The sequence below is a fragment of the Giraffa tippelskirchi genome, chromosome 8, assembly GCF_054371585.1.
Source record: "Giraffa tippelskirchi isolate mGirTip1 chromosome 8, T2T-mGirTip1v1.2.pri, whole genome shotgun sequence".
Taxonomy (NCBI): domain Eukaryota; kingdom Metazoa; phylum Chordata; class Mammalia; order Artiodactyla; family Giraffidae; genus Giraffa; species Giraffa tippelskirchi.
The window spans coordinates 57,041,188-57,059,302 of record NC_137282.1 but is presented as its reverse complement, the minus strand read 5'-3'; the positions used below and the strand labels follow the sequence as shown (position 1 = coordinate 57,059,302).

Here is an 18,115-nt window from a genome sequence, read left to right as displayed (position 1 = left end):
AAACAAAGACCTCTCCAGCCCCAAATACCCACAGCGCTGAAGGTGAGAAGTCAGATTTAGAGGACTGGCCGACACGGCAAATGTGTACCATGAAGTTACGTGCCCTGCCTAGCAGTGTTCAAGTGTTTTCAGCACAAACACATCTGTGTGCCCCTGCAAGCCAGTCACAGCTCATCTGCCTGGCAAGGCTCAGCACGTGGGCTGCCAGTCTGCTTCCTCCGCACTTAAAATTTTGATGAATTCTTAAGACTGTATAGCCTCAAGGAAAGAAATGAGTTAGCAAGCACACCAAATCCAGGTTTCCTTCTACATTACCTGTGTGATTTCGTCTTGAGTTATCATCATGTGTAACTAGCGATAAACTCTCTTACGAGCTGTTTTTCTTAAATTCTAGAAGTGTCAAGCCACGATTTATTTTTCTTTGTCAGGTAGCCATGTGCTGGGGAGGGGGAAATTTCCCCTCTACCCTCTTGAGTTCTTCGGGCTGACACAAGACAGATGAACAGGAGGAAAAATACGCGTGTAGAGAACTCATAGAAATAGGACCTAAGAAGTTGCAAGGCGGGCCTTTTTTGTGTTTAGACAAAGAAACAATACATTTGTGAAGAACTGAGGAGACAAATTTAGGCTTGGGTGCTTAATTATAAATAATCTAAACAGAGTTTGAACTTGGCTGTTCAGTGCCTCAGTCCTTTCTGACTCTTTGCAACCCCATGGACTGTAGCCCATCAAACTCCTCTGTCCATGGAATTTTCCAGGCAGAAATACTGAAGTGGGTAGCTGTTCCCTTCTCTAGGGGATCTTTCTGACCGAGGGATCGAACCTGGGTCTCCTGCACTGCAGGCAGCTTCTTTACCACTGAGCCACATTTGGGGTAGTGAATTTGAAAAGTAACAAGGTTTGTGTACAGGGATCTTTCTGTCCTGGACTTCCTGTCTCTGCCACTAAGGATTCTCCACCTCCTTGCTCAGGGAGTGTACCTTTCACAGGGGAAGTGTATTCACTTTTTTCAGGCAGACAGAGGCATAGCTCTGTAGCGGCTGCTTCTCAAGTAACCTTAATTCAGAATAACCAGGGTGTCACTGTGGCACATCTTGAGGAGTCTGCTCTGAGCTCCAACAGTTACATCTGAGATCCTGAACCAGCGTCGCTGTTTTTAGCTAGTATCTGACGCCATTCTCTCCAAAGACACATCTGTTAGTGAAACTTAGGTGACAGAAAATCTCCAGTCTGAGTACAGAGAATGCATTTTCTAAAGACAACGATAAAAGTTAGGTGGTGTGGTGATAGAGAGCCTGCCTGCCAATGCAGGAGACACAGGAGATGAGGATTCGATCCCTGGGTTGGGAAGATCCCCTGGAGTAGGAATTGGCAACCCACTCCAGTACTCTTGCCTGGAAAATCCCATGGGTGGAGGACCCTGGCGGGCTGCAGTCCACAGGGTCGTAAAGAGTCAGACATGACTGAGTGATGGAGCACGCGCACACAACAACATTAGCTCATAGATCGGGTGTGTGGCAAATTAACAGTCCAGCAAACTTCAGCAGAGATCACTTGCATTCCTGAGTTTTTAACCACAGTCTTTTCATTTGAGTCACTTTTAGTAACATTCTAGGAATGTGACAGCCCTTCAGTTTTTTGTCGTGATGATTTTGCTGTACAGTTTGTTGCTTGCATCTTTCATTTGTATCTGAGGAAGCTGAGGACATTGCTTTATGAGCAGAATGAGAATTAGTTCAGCTCTGCTCTCTTTCCTCATGTATTATCCTTTCCCTGAAAAGTTGATGTCCTGCAGAAATGATGGGGCCATCTCCTGGTATCAACCGCATCGGTGCCCAAGGGAACCATTAGTGTTTGAGGGCAGGTGCACTATTTAAATGGTATTATCTGCAGGGTTTTGACTCTGGAGGCTTTTCCCTGGAGGCTTGATTTTTCAGGACAAATAAGCATATACTTGAACATCTAGCTCCACGCCAGGGAGTATTTGGATCACCTCTCCAAGCCAGCCACTTGGCTTTGCATTCAGAGCAGAGAAAAGGTAAATGCTCATATGGGGAAAAGAACCTTGAATTAAGAGCACAGAAACTGCATGACAACAACCTCAATGTCCTGCGTTCGTGATGGAAAAATGTCAAGCAGTTTCTTCCAAAAACCTCCTCTGCTCCTTCCTTGCTCGAGGAAACCCTTCTGATAGTCACTGGGCTTCGCTCTGTGCCCCCAGGTGCTCCAGGGTGCACCTCTGGTGGTTGTTTGCATGAAGAGTGAGAAGAGGCTGAGGGCTGTCAACACCATAGGGGCCTCTAGGCTCGCCCCAAGACCAGGTTTGCTTTGAGGTTCAGGTCTCCACGTTCTGCACAATTAGGAAAAAGGATTAGTCTCCCCATCCAAAAAATTGTGGTGAGGAATCAGTCACGCCCAGAGACACCACCATGCGTCACAGAATCGCTCCCCGTTGCTGGCGGATGCGGTGATTTCTTGCTGTGCTTAGCTACGTGTTGTCTCCTATTCTGTCTGGATGGTCAAGGAGAGCACCACCCACTGACTGCCTCCATGGGTCAGATCCTGGCTCCACTACCGGCTTGACGGGAGATACTTAGCGAGTCCCCAAACCAGTTTATCTTCAGTTTCCTCTTGGTAAAACTGAGGACATTAACAACACCTACATCATTGGTGCCGGGAAGAGGTAAGCGAGACAATGGTTACAGATTGCTTAGAACTGGAATTGATACATGAAAATTAGTCAGTTAGTATGGGGAAAAGAACCTTGAATTAAGAGCACAGAAACTGCATGGGAACAACCTAAATGTCCATCAACAGATGAATGGATAAAGAAGATGGGGGGTGTGTGTGTGTACACAATGGAATACTACTCAGCCATGAAAAGGAATGACATAATGCCATTTGCAGCAACATGGATGGACTTAGAGATTACCACACTAAGTGAAGTGAGTCAGAAAGAGACAAATATCATATGGTATCACTTGTATGTGGAATCTAAAATGTAACACAAATGAATCTATCTACAAAACAGAAACAGACTCACAGACATAGGGAACAGTCTTGTAGTTGCCAAGGGAGGTGGAAGAGGGATGGATTGGGAGTTTGGGTTTAGCAGATGCAAACTATTATATTTAGAATAAAGCAACAAGGTCCTATTGTATAGCTTAGGGAGCTATATTCGGTATCTTGTGATAAACCATAATGGAAAAAAATATAAAAAAGAGTATATGCCTTTATGTATAACTAAATCATTTGGCTGTACAGTAGAAACTAATGCAGCATTGTAAATCGACTATACTTCAGTAAAATAAACAAAAGAGCATAGCAACTGCATTCGAGGAGTTCTGGCGTTTCCTGAGAAGAATAGGAATTCATTTCCATGTAATAGAGAGGTCTGTCCTTCGATCAGCAATTCCTGAGTGTCCCAAATGTGAACTTATAGAGCTTTTTTTGAGGCCAGACTTACTAGCAGCATTGGAGGGACTGGTCTGCCCTGCAGAGCTCCACAGCCTCCAGTCTCCCCCTCACCTCTCCCCACCTCTTCTACACGCATCACGCCTCATACACTCAAACATCCATCCTTAGACCAAGCCACCCCCTCCAGACTAGAATCTCGAGCTGCTGAGGGATTAAACTGAGTGAACCCACGGTCTCACCAGCATCAAGGAGGAGCCAGACCCGCACCCCAGCAGACACACTCCCAAGCTCTCTCAGCCCTTTTCATGGTTGATGTTATGAACATCACTGTGTGACACAGCACAGCCAGCATTCTTAAGTGTGGGAGTGCTTGTCAGCCTGATGAAAGCCCATTACTTTGCATCCAGTGAGAACAAGCACTTTGGAGAACAGCAACGATTAGCCTGTAACATGACACCTGCAGCCAATACAATGGGTAAATTCTCACAACTTTAGCCTTTCCTTAGGGGGAAAAATATCTTTTAGAGAAGTGTTCCCTGGTTTTTGTAACTGAAGAGAAGCATCTGATACTAGATGGGGAAGTTCCTGCCGCGGGTAATTCCTACCCCGCTTAATGCAACTCCAAGCTGCCTCTGTGCAGAGAAGAAAAGAATATCCGTGAAAATCGTGTGCACACAAGGACCGAGCACATGGGCTGGTGTGCACGCCCTTCAGTGTTGCATCTGTCCAAAGAGCTCATGGGAGCTGTGGCACAAATCACCCCCAGATTGAAGGAGCAGGCAATGATAATGCCAAAGAGACCTTGTATTTGTCCAGTACAGGTGGGCTTCCATTTTGCATCTTACATGCAACCCGGGCTCAGAACAGCCTCTCTCTGGGATACTGCTGGTCCCTAGAACAGATAGAAATGAAATGGTAAGCCCCACACTGGCTCTTAAAGCTTCTGCTCAGAAGAAGCACACATCACGCCCTTCACATGTCGTTGGTCAGACCAAGCCACGTGGCCAAGCTTACAGTCAGAGGAACAAGGAAAGAAAGGGCGAACATGTATTTCAGAACAGCGACTGAGTGACTGCGAGTGCTGTGTGTATGCAGCTACATTGTTATCTGGTCATCTGGCGCAGTTTCATCGACGGATTGCATTTGGATGTTACAGAATTCCATTTTACTCCTTGCAGTATTTAGCATTTTATCAACTAGGGGATTTTTGCAGAAACTAACACCTCTGGCATTACTATGTCTCCGGTCAATAATGTGTTTAATACAATTGATCTCATGTATTTGTCTGTATCTTCTTATCGTCTCCTCTGTCAGCATCTCCGTCTTTCCTTCTTCTCAAAAGAAATCACCTAGCCACCTGTACACACTGAGTTTCTCTTTTCCCCAGAATCCAGGAAAGGGGTCAGTCTTCACACAGCGTCTCTGCATTTTCTTCAACCGACTTTGCCTGTTTCAGGCTGGAGGGTGTTCCTTGCATGTAGGCAGATGACCTTGGAGGGGCAAATCAGACCAGAGTCATTGTTAATCTGGAGCATTTACTTTTCACTTTTTAGTGTGTGGATGTGGAGGTCTGTTTGCATGATGAGCTCCCCTTTGGGTGTGTTCACAGCCCTGGTGTTGAGGTGTGTCGTCTCAGAGCTCGTGGGAGCAGCAGCCTTGAGAGACTGTGATACTCATAGACCTCCCACCATCTTGCTCTGGGTACCAATGTGTCCCGCTGCCTGGTGGGGGAACAGAGCTGTGCCTCTTATCTTAGGACCTCCATAGTCTCCCACCCAAGGATTGAATGCTTTCTACATTATGAGTGGTGTTTTTTCCACTGAAAGTGTTGGTTGCCCAGTCATGTCTGACTCTTTGCGACCCTTTGGACTGTAGCCCGCCAGGCTCCTCGGTCCATGGGGTTCTCCAGGCAAGAATACTGGAGTGGGTTGCCATTCCCTTCTCCAGGGGATCTTCCCGACCCAGGGATCAAACCCAGTCTCCTGCACTGCAGGCAGATTCTTTACTGTCTGAGCCACCACGAAGACCCTCTAGAGGCTCTGTGTTAAAGAATTGAATTGATGGTTAACAGTTTGAATTTAAAAGTATCAATTTACTGTCACCTGTGACTAAAACCCAGAGAAGGCAATGGCACCCCACTCCAGTACTCTTGCCTGGAAAATCCCATGGATGGAGGAGGCTGGTAGGCTGCAGTCCATGGGGTCGCGAAGAGTCGGACATGACTGAGCGACTTTACTTTCACTTTTCACTTTCGTGCATTGGAGAAGGAAATGGCAACCCACTCCAGCGTTCTTGCCTGGAGAATCCCAGGGACGGGGGAGCCTGGTGGGCTGCCGTCTCTGGGGTCGCACAGAGTCGGACACGACTGAAGCGACTTAGCAGCAGTAGCAGTGACTAAAAACATACTTTATAACTTGACTTTAGCCTTGTGTTCTCTAACTTCTCCTCACTGGAGAGTAATCGCATGTAAGTGATCATTTCTTTCTTTCCATCTTTTGTTACTGATGTGCTCTGTAAAAGCACCCCAGCTGTCTTAATCCTTCTGCTGAGCTTACAAATTAGCCAGTAGGATGAGAAATCAGTGACCATAAAGTTGGAAGATGCAAGTTTCATCAGGTCTTGACTCCCTAGTGAGTACCACCTCCCTCTACCAGCTCTGAGCCACAGCTCTATCTATTTTGCCCCCCTTTTGGTCAGAAGTGTTTAAATTTAAGTAGAGTTTAATGTACCCAGGGTTTATAAAATGAGACAACAACATATGAATGCAACAAAAGGGCTTAAAGGTTTTGTGAAAGGGAACAGTGACTTGTCGAAGTGCATATTGATTTTCACTTGCTCAAAGCATTTCGGCTTCCCTTAGCTGTGTAACAAGCGAGCTGACTTGCCCTCTGCACACAAACGCTGGCCATTCACACAGCACACCAGAGCCCTTCGCCCTTCTTCGTCCTCTTCCAGTTCGGTGAAGTGACCCTTCAAACTGCAGCATGAACTCAGCTTTCCCTTTGTCTTCTTTGTCAAGATCTCAATAGGCCTCTCCTTTCCTGCAGTCCTTCTTAACTGTCTTGGCCGTGGTCTGGGGTTGTGAGCACTCGCGTCCATTCCTCTGTGTTACTGAATGTTTCAGTCTGAAACAGTTAAGAGGCAAATTCTAAGAAAAAACCTCTTGTGGTTCCATAAAATTCTAGGAATTTAAGAAAGGCTGAGCGCCAAAGAATTGATGCTTTCAAATTGTGAGGCTGGAGAAGACTCTTGAGAGTCCCTTGGACTGCAAGGAGATCCAACCAGTCCATCCTAAAGGAAATCAGTCCTGAATATTCATTGGAAGGACTGATGCTGAAGCTGCAGCTCCAGTCCTTTGGCGGCCTGATGCAGACAGCTTCCATGCAGGTGTTGCAAAGAGTCAGACAAGACTTAGCGACTGAACAAAAGCTATACTTTAACTTTGGAAGTGTGCAGGTGATAGAGGTTGGTGGCAATAAAGGATGGTTTTTCACTGAGGCTTGCACACATGAAGCTGGCTGCAAGAGAAGATATATCTGGGGGAAAATAACTGACACAGATACACATCCTTGGTGGGTGTTTTCCAAGTACACAGTCTTCAGTGTCTGATTCTAAATGTATACCTGGTCCTTTCCTGCTGCAGGTCAATATTGAATGACAGTGTATCAGCATATCTCTGTAGCACCTCGTGTAACACAGTGGCTGCTTAGGGATCTGGTGTCTGTTTATTCCACTGACTACTTTCTGTTGGGAGGAGAAAATTTGTAATTTATTCCTTCAATGAAAGGAATGAATACAATAGAAGAATCAATACATCGAATTGGTTTGCCATCCTGAGGTAACTGAATGGCATTTAAAATAAGAACTAGATAGAAATAAGAATTTTGAAAGAGGAAAAAAATTTTGATTCTTATGAAAGAGCAAGTCCTTGTGGTCCTCCTTTCTGAAAATGCAGCAGTTTTAAATATTTATCACATGCATGGTTTAAAGAAGCAACAGGATATAATGTACATCAATATATGATAGCTCAGAATTTAAGCATACATCATCTTTGCTTAAATTGGATTTTCCTGTCAACTGAAATAATCTCAAATGGCATAAAAAAGTAAAGTTAAATATCTGCTTTGTGGAGTTGGAGAGTGTCTTGAATTTTGATCAGTAGTACACTGAAATTTACAAACTCTGTAGCTTTCCACCAAGCACAATTTAAGAGAACATGTTCTCAGAAAAAATTATGAATTTAATGAATATTAATTAGAGGCTTAATAAAGAGATGTGTTAAAATAAAACTCTCAAACCGAGGCCGAGCTATTCACTGGATAATTTTTGAATAGGCTGGAATTAGCCAAATTCTCTGTCACTAGACAGTCTTTTTAACAAGAGAAAGAAATAGTGATGATGTGTATCAATCAGTTTTGTGACAACTTGATTTTCCCAAAATCCCCTTAAGGAGTTTCTCCAGTGTATTTAGAGATAATGTAGCCAAGTCATATCCGGCATATTAAGCTCTTAAGTTTGTGTGTTGCTTTCAGATAATTTGGCAGGGCACACAGCTACATTAGCAAAAAGCTGAAATATTAATGGAAATATTAACCTTGTCAGATTATGAGTTGAGTTAAAATTTATCATGTGTGCCATAATATTGGGCTTTCCTTTCAGAGCACAGCACTTTATAAGGCAAGAAAGACATATTTAAAAGTGATTTATTCAGCATGTTCAAGTACAGACTTTCATTTAAGGCTTACTCCTTTATCCAACGCCGTGATGACCCAGAGGACATGTGCAGACCCCAGAACACGATTCCTGTCCGTGGGCTCTGGTCACTGGTCTTGCTGTCCATCAGTGGTACCAGAATCATGTGATAATTGAGAAGACTTGGGTTCTTTTCTTTTTGGCTGGTAGGCTGTTACCAAAATCTTTATTCCACTCTAACTTCTCAAAGATTCTTTAACACACACACAAAAAGAAAAATTTGGTTTACACAACATATGGAGTTGATTTCCTGTATTTTTCAAACTACCTATAAAAAGCCAGTCATCTGTCTACACATGGGACTAAATTAAAGACCAGGAATTACATTTGGTCATTAAATGAATCTATGGGCATGAAAGAGAATTACTTTATTTAATTCATCTTTTTTGTGCATGGAATCTGTCCTTTAGGGAAGGCTGGCTCTGTGGTCTTGGGAGTTTGCATGTGTGCTAAATTGCTTCAGTCATGTCCAACTCTGTGCGACCCTATACACTATATAGCCCACCAGGCTCCTCTGTCCATGGGATTCTCCAGGCAAGAATACTGGAGTGGGTTGCCGTGTCCTCCTCCAGGGGATCTTCCCAACCCAGGGATCAAACTTGTGACTCCTGCATCTCCTGCGTTTCATGCACTCTTTACCACTGAGCCAACTGGGAAGCCCCTTGGGGTTTAGTGTATTCTTATTACAGAATGTAGGCAGAAAACAAAACAAAACAAAAAGTGAAAAAAGTGAAGTCACTCGGTCGTGTCTGACTCTTTGAGACCCCATGGACTGTAGCCTACCAGGTTCCTCCATCCATGGAATTTTCCAGGCAAGAGTACTGGAGTGGGTTGCCATTTCATTCTCCAGGAGATCTTCCCAACCAGGGATTGAATCCGGGTCTCCCACATTGTAGGCAGACGCTTTACTGTCTGAGCCACCAGGACGTCCTGGTGGAAAAGAAGTCCAGGCAGAAAACGAAGCTGCTTGCAAAAGTCTCAGTTAGGCTTACCCTGAGCAACACTAAGATGAGGATGTGAATTTGGAGTTAGTTGGATGTGGTTTCGGGTGGCCGAGTGAGGGAGTGGATCAGGGAGAATCCAGCTCCAGCTATTGAAAGAGGCAGCTGGCAACAGGGGCTCAATCCATCTGGAGACCCTCGGAAGGAACAGTGGGAGAAGCTCGCATCTGCCTGCTGAGGACGTGGGCACGGGAGCTGGGATATCTATCCACCAATCACTTCCTCATGGGTTGAGGCACAGGAAACTAGATTTAGAAAGGACCAGGCTGCAGGCGACCTCCAAGGAAGGGAGAGGGAATATGGTTAGGACACCAACAACATAGGCTCCAGAACCATGACTGGAAATGAATGTAAACCATGGGAGAATCAACTGATAGCTTTAAATTCAACAGAAGACTATGCTGAGTCCACAGGGACACACAAGTTATCCTCATAAGGTAATACTGCAGAAGGATATCAACTCAGATTTGTGACTGGTACACTTTGGCTTTTCTTAGCCCTTGACTCGTCTGTCATCCATCAGAAAGTACAAAGCTGGTTGTAATCTAATTAAGCCAATCACCAGCCATCTCTGTAGACACAGATTCCACTTAGATTTCTAAATAGATAGCCTAGACTGGATTCATAATCTGTTATATCCTACATGCCAGCATTTCTTGTCACTGTTTTAGAAGTTAACAAATCTGTGTTCAGGGTCTGCTTGCTTTATGATAGAGATTTGATGGCATCTCTGACTCAGTAGAAGAATTGATGCTTTTGAACTGTGGTGTTGGAGAAGACTCTTGAGAGTCCCTTGGACTGAGATCCAACCAGTCCATCCTAAAGGAAATCAGTCCTGAATATTCGTTGGAAGGACTGATGCTGAAGCTGAAACTCCAATCCTTTGGCCACCTGATTCGAAGAACTGACTCACTGGAAAAGACTCTGATGCTGGGAAAGATTGAAGGTGGGAGGAGAAGGGGATGACAGAGGATGAGAGGGTTGGATGGCATCACTGACTCGATGGACATGAGTTTGAGTAAGCTCCAGGGAAGCCTGGCGTGCTGTAGTCCATGGGGTTGCAAAGAGTTGGACACGACTGAGTGACTGAACTGAACTGACTGACTCAGTATTCTTGCCTGGAGAATCCCATGGACAGAGGAGCCTGGCAGGGTCCATTGGATCGCAAAAAGAGTCGGACATGACTGAGCAGCTAACACACAGTAGCATGCCTCCTTTGTCTTCTGTCTGGGGCTGCATTCATTATGCCTCAGAGGGTGACCAGATGAGTCTCCTGACTTTGTTGACATCAATTCCACAGTTTTCTCACTAGATTTTCTCTATGTGTTTAAATAGATTTTGAACATTATGACTCCTTTATACAATTTTGACCTCACATACAATCATCCAATACAGTGATCAATAAATAGAAAGAGAAACAGAGATCATCCCATACAGAGTTACTCAGTACATACAGTGTGCTCAATAGCTACCAACATGGAGTTGAGTGAAGGCAACATTAGCATAACTCGGTTCCAAACTTTAAGAAGCAAAGTCTATCAGCTAACTACTTCCTTGGATGTATCACGTATTTTGTGACTTTCAGACTTCCCAGATGTCTAACCATCTGGTTGGTCATGGAAGCCAAAATGTAGAAAAAAGAAAGTAAGAGGCAATTACATATATTTGATGGGTGGGTAGCAAAAGACAAGTAGATGATGGAATAGCTCTACTTTATAGTAAGATTACAAAAGGTAATAAAGTGCCATTTATTTTAAAAATAAATCCCACTACCTTTTCATTGGGCTCTGAGATAATAGAGGGATCAGATTTGTGTAGACACTAGATCATCAGCCAAATGTTTTGAACTCTCGATTTGTGTGTAACAAGGATACAGGTTTTATTCTAAGTTTTAAAACATGGACATCCAATTTTCATGCCATTGGAAAAGACCCTGATGCTGGGAAAAATCAGGGGCAGGAGGAGAAGGGGTTGACAGAGGATGAGATGGTTGGATGGCATCACTGACTCTGTGGACATGACTTTGAGCAAGCCCCAGGGGATGGTGATGGACAGGGAAGCCTGGTGTGCTGTAGTCCATGGGGTTGCAAAGAGTCAGACACGACTGAGCAACTGAACATTTTTCACATTATTAGTAATTTCTTGGCAATCTGAGTTCCAAGTGGCTCCATTTTTCTGGGGTCACTTGTTCTGTTAACAAACTAAAACATGACTTGATTTCTTCTTCTATTACTGAACTCAGTTATTCTTTATCCTCCTGCTGTTCTTCATCTTGGCCCTTGTCTGCATGCTGAGAGGTCTCGCAGTTGGACAGGGTTCCTGCTCTTTTAAAATTTTGCTTTAGTCAAAAATTGGAATTCACCCCCCCCACCTTTAAGCTAACATGATGCTGTTATATTGTTAGGTCATTAGTGAAATTTGGAGAATAATGGAAGGAAATTCAAGCTCAGAATAGGAATTAAATCAAAATGTGATTTCAAGCAGTTGCCGGTGTTTACCAATGGTTTTCCAACCAGGAGACACTTTGAATGTTTTTCTCCTTGGGTGCAGCCTGCTGATATGAAGTTGGGGCTCCTCTCGTGTCACCAGAGACGGTCACTCTTTCTCCCAGTGTCATTGTCTGCCGGAGAGAAAAACCCAAAATAATCACTGCCTTGCTTTGCAGAATAGTCAAATTTCCGTTTGGGTGAAGATCGCTGACCCAGATCTTGCCCAGGCCTGGTACTGATGACCAAAAAGGTCATTAATCTGATCTTAAAACATAAGCCCTGTCTACCCAGGTCTCTACCATAAGCAGTACCAACAATGAACACAGGCTTTGAAATGGAAGTTTTCTTTATTGTGCCCCAGATAAAATGCACAGCAGGGCATTTATTCATTTAGCAAATAACTACAGAGAAAATGCTACTTTCCAGGAACTCCTCTAGGAGTTGAGAAATCAAACAATAAAAAAGCCTCCCACTTAACTGCCCTTCACATCACCAATCTCTGTGAGTGCAAGGAACCACATAAGGGGTTATACTGCCAATGTCCACAATAAAACCTAGTGGTATCACTACCCCTCCAAAAAACTTTTTTTTCTAAAGAATATGGGGACCTCTCAATCCTTTTCCCCTAAGGCTGAAATATCTACACTCTTTTTCTGGTATTGATACGGTACATAAAGAGAGCTCCTGGAAGCATGTGCTGCATGGCGGGGGCTCCTGGTCTGTTGGTTCTCTTCTGTTCTCCAAGGTGTGTGGGTTCCTGCAAACACCAGCCTGTCCTTCCATCTTGTCTGACAGCTGTGCTGTTAGAGACGCTGTCTCTTCATCTGTGCGTTCATCATTAGTGCTCAGCAAGAGTCTGGCATTCAGTGGGCAGTGATGGATGTTTCCTGATTGGGTGAATGAAGGAAGGAAAGAACAGATGACCAACACTCAGACATGCCAGTTCATGGAGAGATGCCCCACACCACACACTGAGGCCCCACACAGGCCCGCATGGAGTCTCCTGTTGACTTTGCACCTGTGTTTTCCTGGAGCAGGCTGGGGATAGGCTGTGGTGAGGGTCATTTCATCTTCATCAAGATGTACTTCTGGCCTCCCCTCTGCTCCTTCATGAAAGTTCCCAACAGTCCCAAAGTGATGTGCGCTGTGGGTGGACCCAGGGGACAAACAGGCGGACCGGTGAATCTGGGGGCAAAACCCACTTTCCCCACACCCTCCTCTACTCTCATCACTCTGTCCAAAGAGAAATCTGTTAAAGAGAAAATGTGCAAGAAGAGAAACTCTTTTGCTCAACAGATGCCCATTTATACACACTGAATATCACTAGCTGAATCCACAATACCTGAGGAATATGTGGTGTTTTCTATAATAGATTTATGTTTAAAGTACTCTGGAGTAAATATCAACTTTCAAAGATTGACCTTATGTGATACTTCTTCACAAAAAAAAAAAAAATGAGTTTCCTTAAAGGGAATGAAAGAAGTGCCATTCTAACTATAATAAATGCATATTAACATATGTATAATATTGCATGCCATCATGTACAGAATTTACTGAATTTAAAGACTAAAAATATAAGAAAGGCTCATATGTTGCCATTTCTTTGTGACCTACCTATAGTTTCTCATAGATGACATTTTCTCAGAGACTAATATTTCTCACTCTGTCTTTGTAATAGTTCAGAATCACGAAAAAGGATTGTATGATCACCACAGAGGAAATGAAATATTTGAAATGTGTGACTATCTTATTTAGGAAATGTGGAATATTGCTTAACTTTCAAAAGTGCAAGATAGCCTGTACTTTATCTCTCAAGCGAACAAGTAGGCGAAAATGAGAGTCTTCTATCTCCGACTGACCACTGGTCTCTGGCATCTTCGTATTATTTCCATTTCACTCCTTTAAAATCACAATAGATAAATAATATCCTCGGGGAAATAACTATGCCTTCCTTTTCTTTGCACACTGCAGAACACATGCTTAGAACTCAATAAATAATCTAATAACACACTCTGACCTTGGAAAATTGGATTTTTTTTTAACATGTATCTCTAGAATCTGTATTTGAACTTGTCAGAGTCCTCAGATTGGCCCCGCTCCGGCCCCGTGATGGTTTCATTGGTCCTTGCTGTGACCTCGGTGGTGTGACATCTCTCCGTCTTCTTCCAACCTGGTTTCAGGAGCGGCTCCTGCTGTCCTTGCTGCCGGCGCACATAGCCATGGAGATGAAGGCTGAGATCATCCAGAGGCTGCAGGGCCCCAAAGCCGGCCAGATGGAGAACACCAACAACTTCCACAACCTCTACGTCAAGCGGCACACCAACGTCAGGTACGCCGCGCCGTCTTCCCTTCTCTGCGAGGCCGGGGAGCCCGACGCCTGGCGGCGGATGTAGGTCACCCAAAGGCCCCATCTTACAGGGTCACGTGCCCTTCCGAGCTGTTCATCTTGGCACAGAGCATAGTGTCCACTCCACCTACCCGTGTGCGAGGGCCTCTCGGTCATTCAGATAAGAAAACAGGCCCTTCTACTTGTTGCATTTGGGGACCAGCCGTTACAAAGGGGAGAGAAGTGGCCGGTGGGCCCTTCAATCTGGGAACTCTCAGGTCAGATCTCTCTGTGTCCCAGGAGCCCAGGACTCGGTATCTCAGTAAGATAAGAGTCGGTGGGCTCTAGGCACAAAGACTGCTTCCTCACGATGGGCTTGGCAGGGGCAAGGTCTCGAGGAGCCAGGACTTTCCAGGGAGGCTGGGTGTCCTGCTGTCCATCAGGAATGTGGTGGGGGCTGGTCTCTGGGTATGGCCAGTACCAGCATCGTAGGTGAACAGTGTGCACCTTAATTAAATTACAGTGAAAGTTACAGCTTGTCCAAGAGTGGAAGTCACAGATGCTTCGCAGGGAGCCATTCCTGGGATCTTAGTAACTGGAAAACTAACAAGGGATTGTGGTCAGGAGGGAGGTCGTGTAGGACCTCTTTCCCCCTGAGCTCTGGACGGGAGCTGGGTGGGCCCTCACTTCAGTCTGGGGTGGGTGCTCCCTCCCGTGCTCCCTCCCGTGCTCCCTCCCATGCTCCCCATCGTCTCTGGCCCCTCCAGACATAGGCGCTCTGGTCCTCACCATTCTCCATGCCCACCTGTTTCTGGTACCAATTCTCTGGAGGCCTGTCCTTCCATCTGTTCCATTACATTGCCGTGATGCTTGCCCTTCTGGCTGGGTTCTCTCAGTGAGCTGACTTGTTCCTGCCTCGTTCATCATGTGACTCCGTTAGTTGTCAGGGTTACTCGCCTCTCCATTCAACAGTTTATTAACAACAACCACAAACAAAGCTGAAATGTGTAGCTCATCGTCTGGAATCAAAATCAGGCTGTTTGCCCCCAACTTCAGACTTTTTCCATTGCATGATGCTGCCTTGGGTCTGATTACTTCAGGTCAAGGATTTCTGAAATTGATTAATAAGAAATAAATTTAACTGTAGCTTAAAATGAAAGTGAAAATGTTAGTCACTCAGTCGAGTCGGACTCTGTGTGACCCTATGGACTATAGCCGGCCAGGCTCCTCTGTCCATGGAATTCTCCAGGCAAGAATACTGAAATGGGTAGCCTTTCCCTTCTCCAGGGGATCTTCCCGACCCAGGAATCAAACCCAGGTCTCCTGCATTGCAGGCAGATTCTTTACCATCTGAGCCACCAGGGAAGCACTAATGCATTACAACTTAAATGCATTGCTAAGACAGATCTCATTTTGACACATGATTTTAGAAAGAGGTATGGCCCAAGCACACAAAGAGCTAATATACAATAAGAAATGTATATTGAGAGGGAGGTAACAGAAAAAAGTCACATATCAATGAGGAATCAGGAGTAAATATTTTTAAGTCCCCATCATTTTTTGGAATAATAGGAAAGAACTATGGGTGTTTATGTGTATATATATATGTGTGTGTGTGTGTGTGTGTGTGTGTGTGTGTATGTGTGTGTTTGTATACATATATATAAACACAGAGAGAGAGAACATTCATACATATTCATGAGTGAAATTATTTAAAACGCTAGCTTGCCTTTAGGTTTTTAAGCATTTTACCTACATAATTAAAGAAAAAGAAAACATTTATAGTATCTGATAAGTTGTATTATACTAGAAAGTTCTCTCTCTAACCTTAACTGTCTGAAAATCAGCAATGGCCCTTCCATCTCCAGAAATATTTTTAAGTCATTTATTGGTATTCAAAATGTGTAAAAATAAATATTAATATGTCTGTATCTAGAGAGGCTCACAGACTCTAAGTAGTTGTGATATAGTCCAGGAACACTAGACCTGCAAAAATAACAGATGACACAACCACAATTGGTAAAGAGTCTGCATATCTGTATTATCAATTTCTATGTAAGAAATTACTCCAAAACTTAGTGGTTTTAAAGAAAAATAGACATCTCACAGTTTCTGTGGGCTGGAGTTTGGGAGCATCTCCAGTGGTTCTGGCGTAGACTTTCCATGAGGCTTCGGGCTGCTGGGGGATCTGCTCCGGATGTGGCTTCTCACCTGGTGGGCAGATTAACGTCCTGTTGGCTGGAGGCCTCAGTTCTTCACTACTGGACCTCTTCACGGGTTGCTTGAGTGTCCTCACGATATGGCCGCTTGCTTCCCCAAAGGGAAGGATCCAAGAGAGAGCCAGGTGGAAGTTGCAATGTCTTTTATGAAAGGTCATTTCTGGCTATTTTTGCAGTATTCTACTAGTTACACAAGTCATTCCGACCTGTCCCTCTGTTATGGGGAGGGATAATGCAAGGGAGGTGAGGATCCCTGGGCCCATCTTGGAAGCCAGTTACCGCACGGTCTAAGGCAAAGGGTTGGTGAAGCAGCTTCAGCTGCCTTCAGAGATTGTATACAATATGTTTGCAGTATTGAATCAAATTTAAATTCAGAAAATATATTTGAGATCCTAAAGAAAAGTGTTAATGTTAGTCTCTCAGTCGTGTCTGACTCTGCGACTGTAGCCCACCTGGTTCCCCCCAGTCCATGGAATTTTCCAAGCAAGAATACTGGAATGGGTTGCCATTCCTTTCTCCAGAGGATCTTCCCAACTCAAGGATCAAACCCAAGTCTCCTGCATTGCAGGCAGAGTCTTTACTGTCTGAGCCACGAGGCTCAGACATACTTTAAAATGCAGAAGCTTAAATGTCATGCAGTACCAATTAATTTTAAAAGAAATCTGAAACCTATGGCCTTTTCATACTGAGGCAGGATGAGGATGTGGGCATGGGTATACAAATATCTGAGTTCCTGCTTTCGGTTCTTTGGGGTGTATACCCAGCAGTGGAATTGCCAGTTCATCCAGTAATTCTGTATTTCATTTTTTTTTGAAGAAACATCATACTCTTTTCTGTAGTGCCTGTACCATTTTACTTTTCCCCTAGGATGCTTACCAGTTCTAATTTCTCTACATCCTTAGCAACACTTGTTATTTTCCTTTTTTTTTTTTTTTAAAGCTATCCTAATGAGTGTGAATTGGCAGATATTTTTGTTTCATGGCCCATCTTAAACCATACTGTATATATTACCTAAAACTCAAATTGCCAGCAGCAATTTTAGGCTTCTTTATTAGGTCTTTGAGGCTTCCCAGGTGGCGCAGTGGTAAAGAATCCACCTGGCAAGTCAGGATATGCAAGAGAAGTGGGTTCAGTCCCTGGGTGGGGAAGATCCCCTGGAGGAGGAAATGGCAACCCACTCCAGTATTCTTGCCTGGAGAATCCCATGGACGGAGGAGCCTGGCGGGCTACAGTCCCTGGGGTCTGAGTCAGACACAGCTGAACACACATGCACATATTAGGTCTTTATATAAAACATAAAGACGTTGCTATGTCAGTAAAGTTGTAATGCACACATAGGTGTTGTGTTCTTCTGTCCTGATTCATCAAGGTTAGCTAAACGTACACAAAACTCTAATGAATCTCTCATTTACCCCCCAGCCTGCACATGCCATGAGGGGAAGCTGTGCTGTCAGTTCCTTAGTGACTGTCACAGATTCTTCACCACCCCTCAGTTCAGTTCAGCTCAGTTCAGTTCAGTCACTCAGTTGCATGCGACTCTTTGCAACCCCATGGACCGCAGCATACCAAGCCTCCCTGTCCATCACCAACTCCCGGAGTTTACTCAGTCTTATCTCCATTGAGTCGGTGATGCCATCCAACCATCTCATCCTCTGTCGTCCCCTTCTCCTCCTGCCTTCAATCTTTCCCAGCATCAAGGTCTTTTCAAATGAGTCAGCTCTTCACATCAGGTGGCGAAAGTATTGAAGTTTCAGCTTCAGCATCAGTCCTTCCAGTGAACACCCAAGACTGATTTCCTTTAGGATGGACTGGTCGGATCTCCTTGCAGTCCAAGGCACTCTCAAGAGTCTTCTCCAACACCACAGTTCAAAAGCATCAATTCTCCGGTGCTCAGCTCACCACCCCTACTAC

The 18,115-nt window shown here is 44.5% G+C and overlaps 1 protein-coding gene across 6 annotated transcripts in view; it reads left to right on the top strand.

The window, feature by feature from the left end:
• Positions 1 to 18,115, top strand: part of ADCY2 (adenylate cyclase 2) — a 436,561-nt gene that overhangs the window by 276,567 nt on the left and 141,879 nt on the right. For all 6 annotated transcript variants that reach the window (XR_014062213.1, XM_081520577.1, XM_081520578.1 and 3 more), the window contains one exon: positions 13,840 to 13,988. Coding sequence is in view for 5 of the 6 variants with exons in the window: in XM_081520577.1 (XP_081376703.1) it covers positions 13,840 to 13,988 (149 nt within the window). In the remaining variant the exon portion in view is untranslated. The remainder of the gene's footprint in view (positions 1 to 13,839; positions 13,989 to 18,115) is intronic.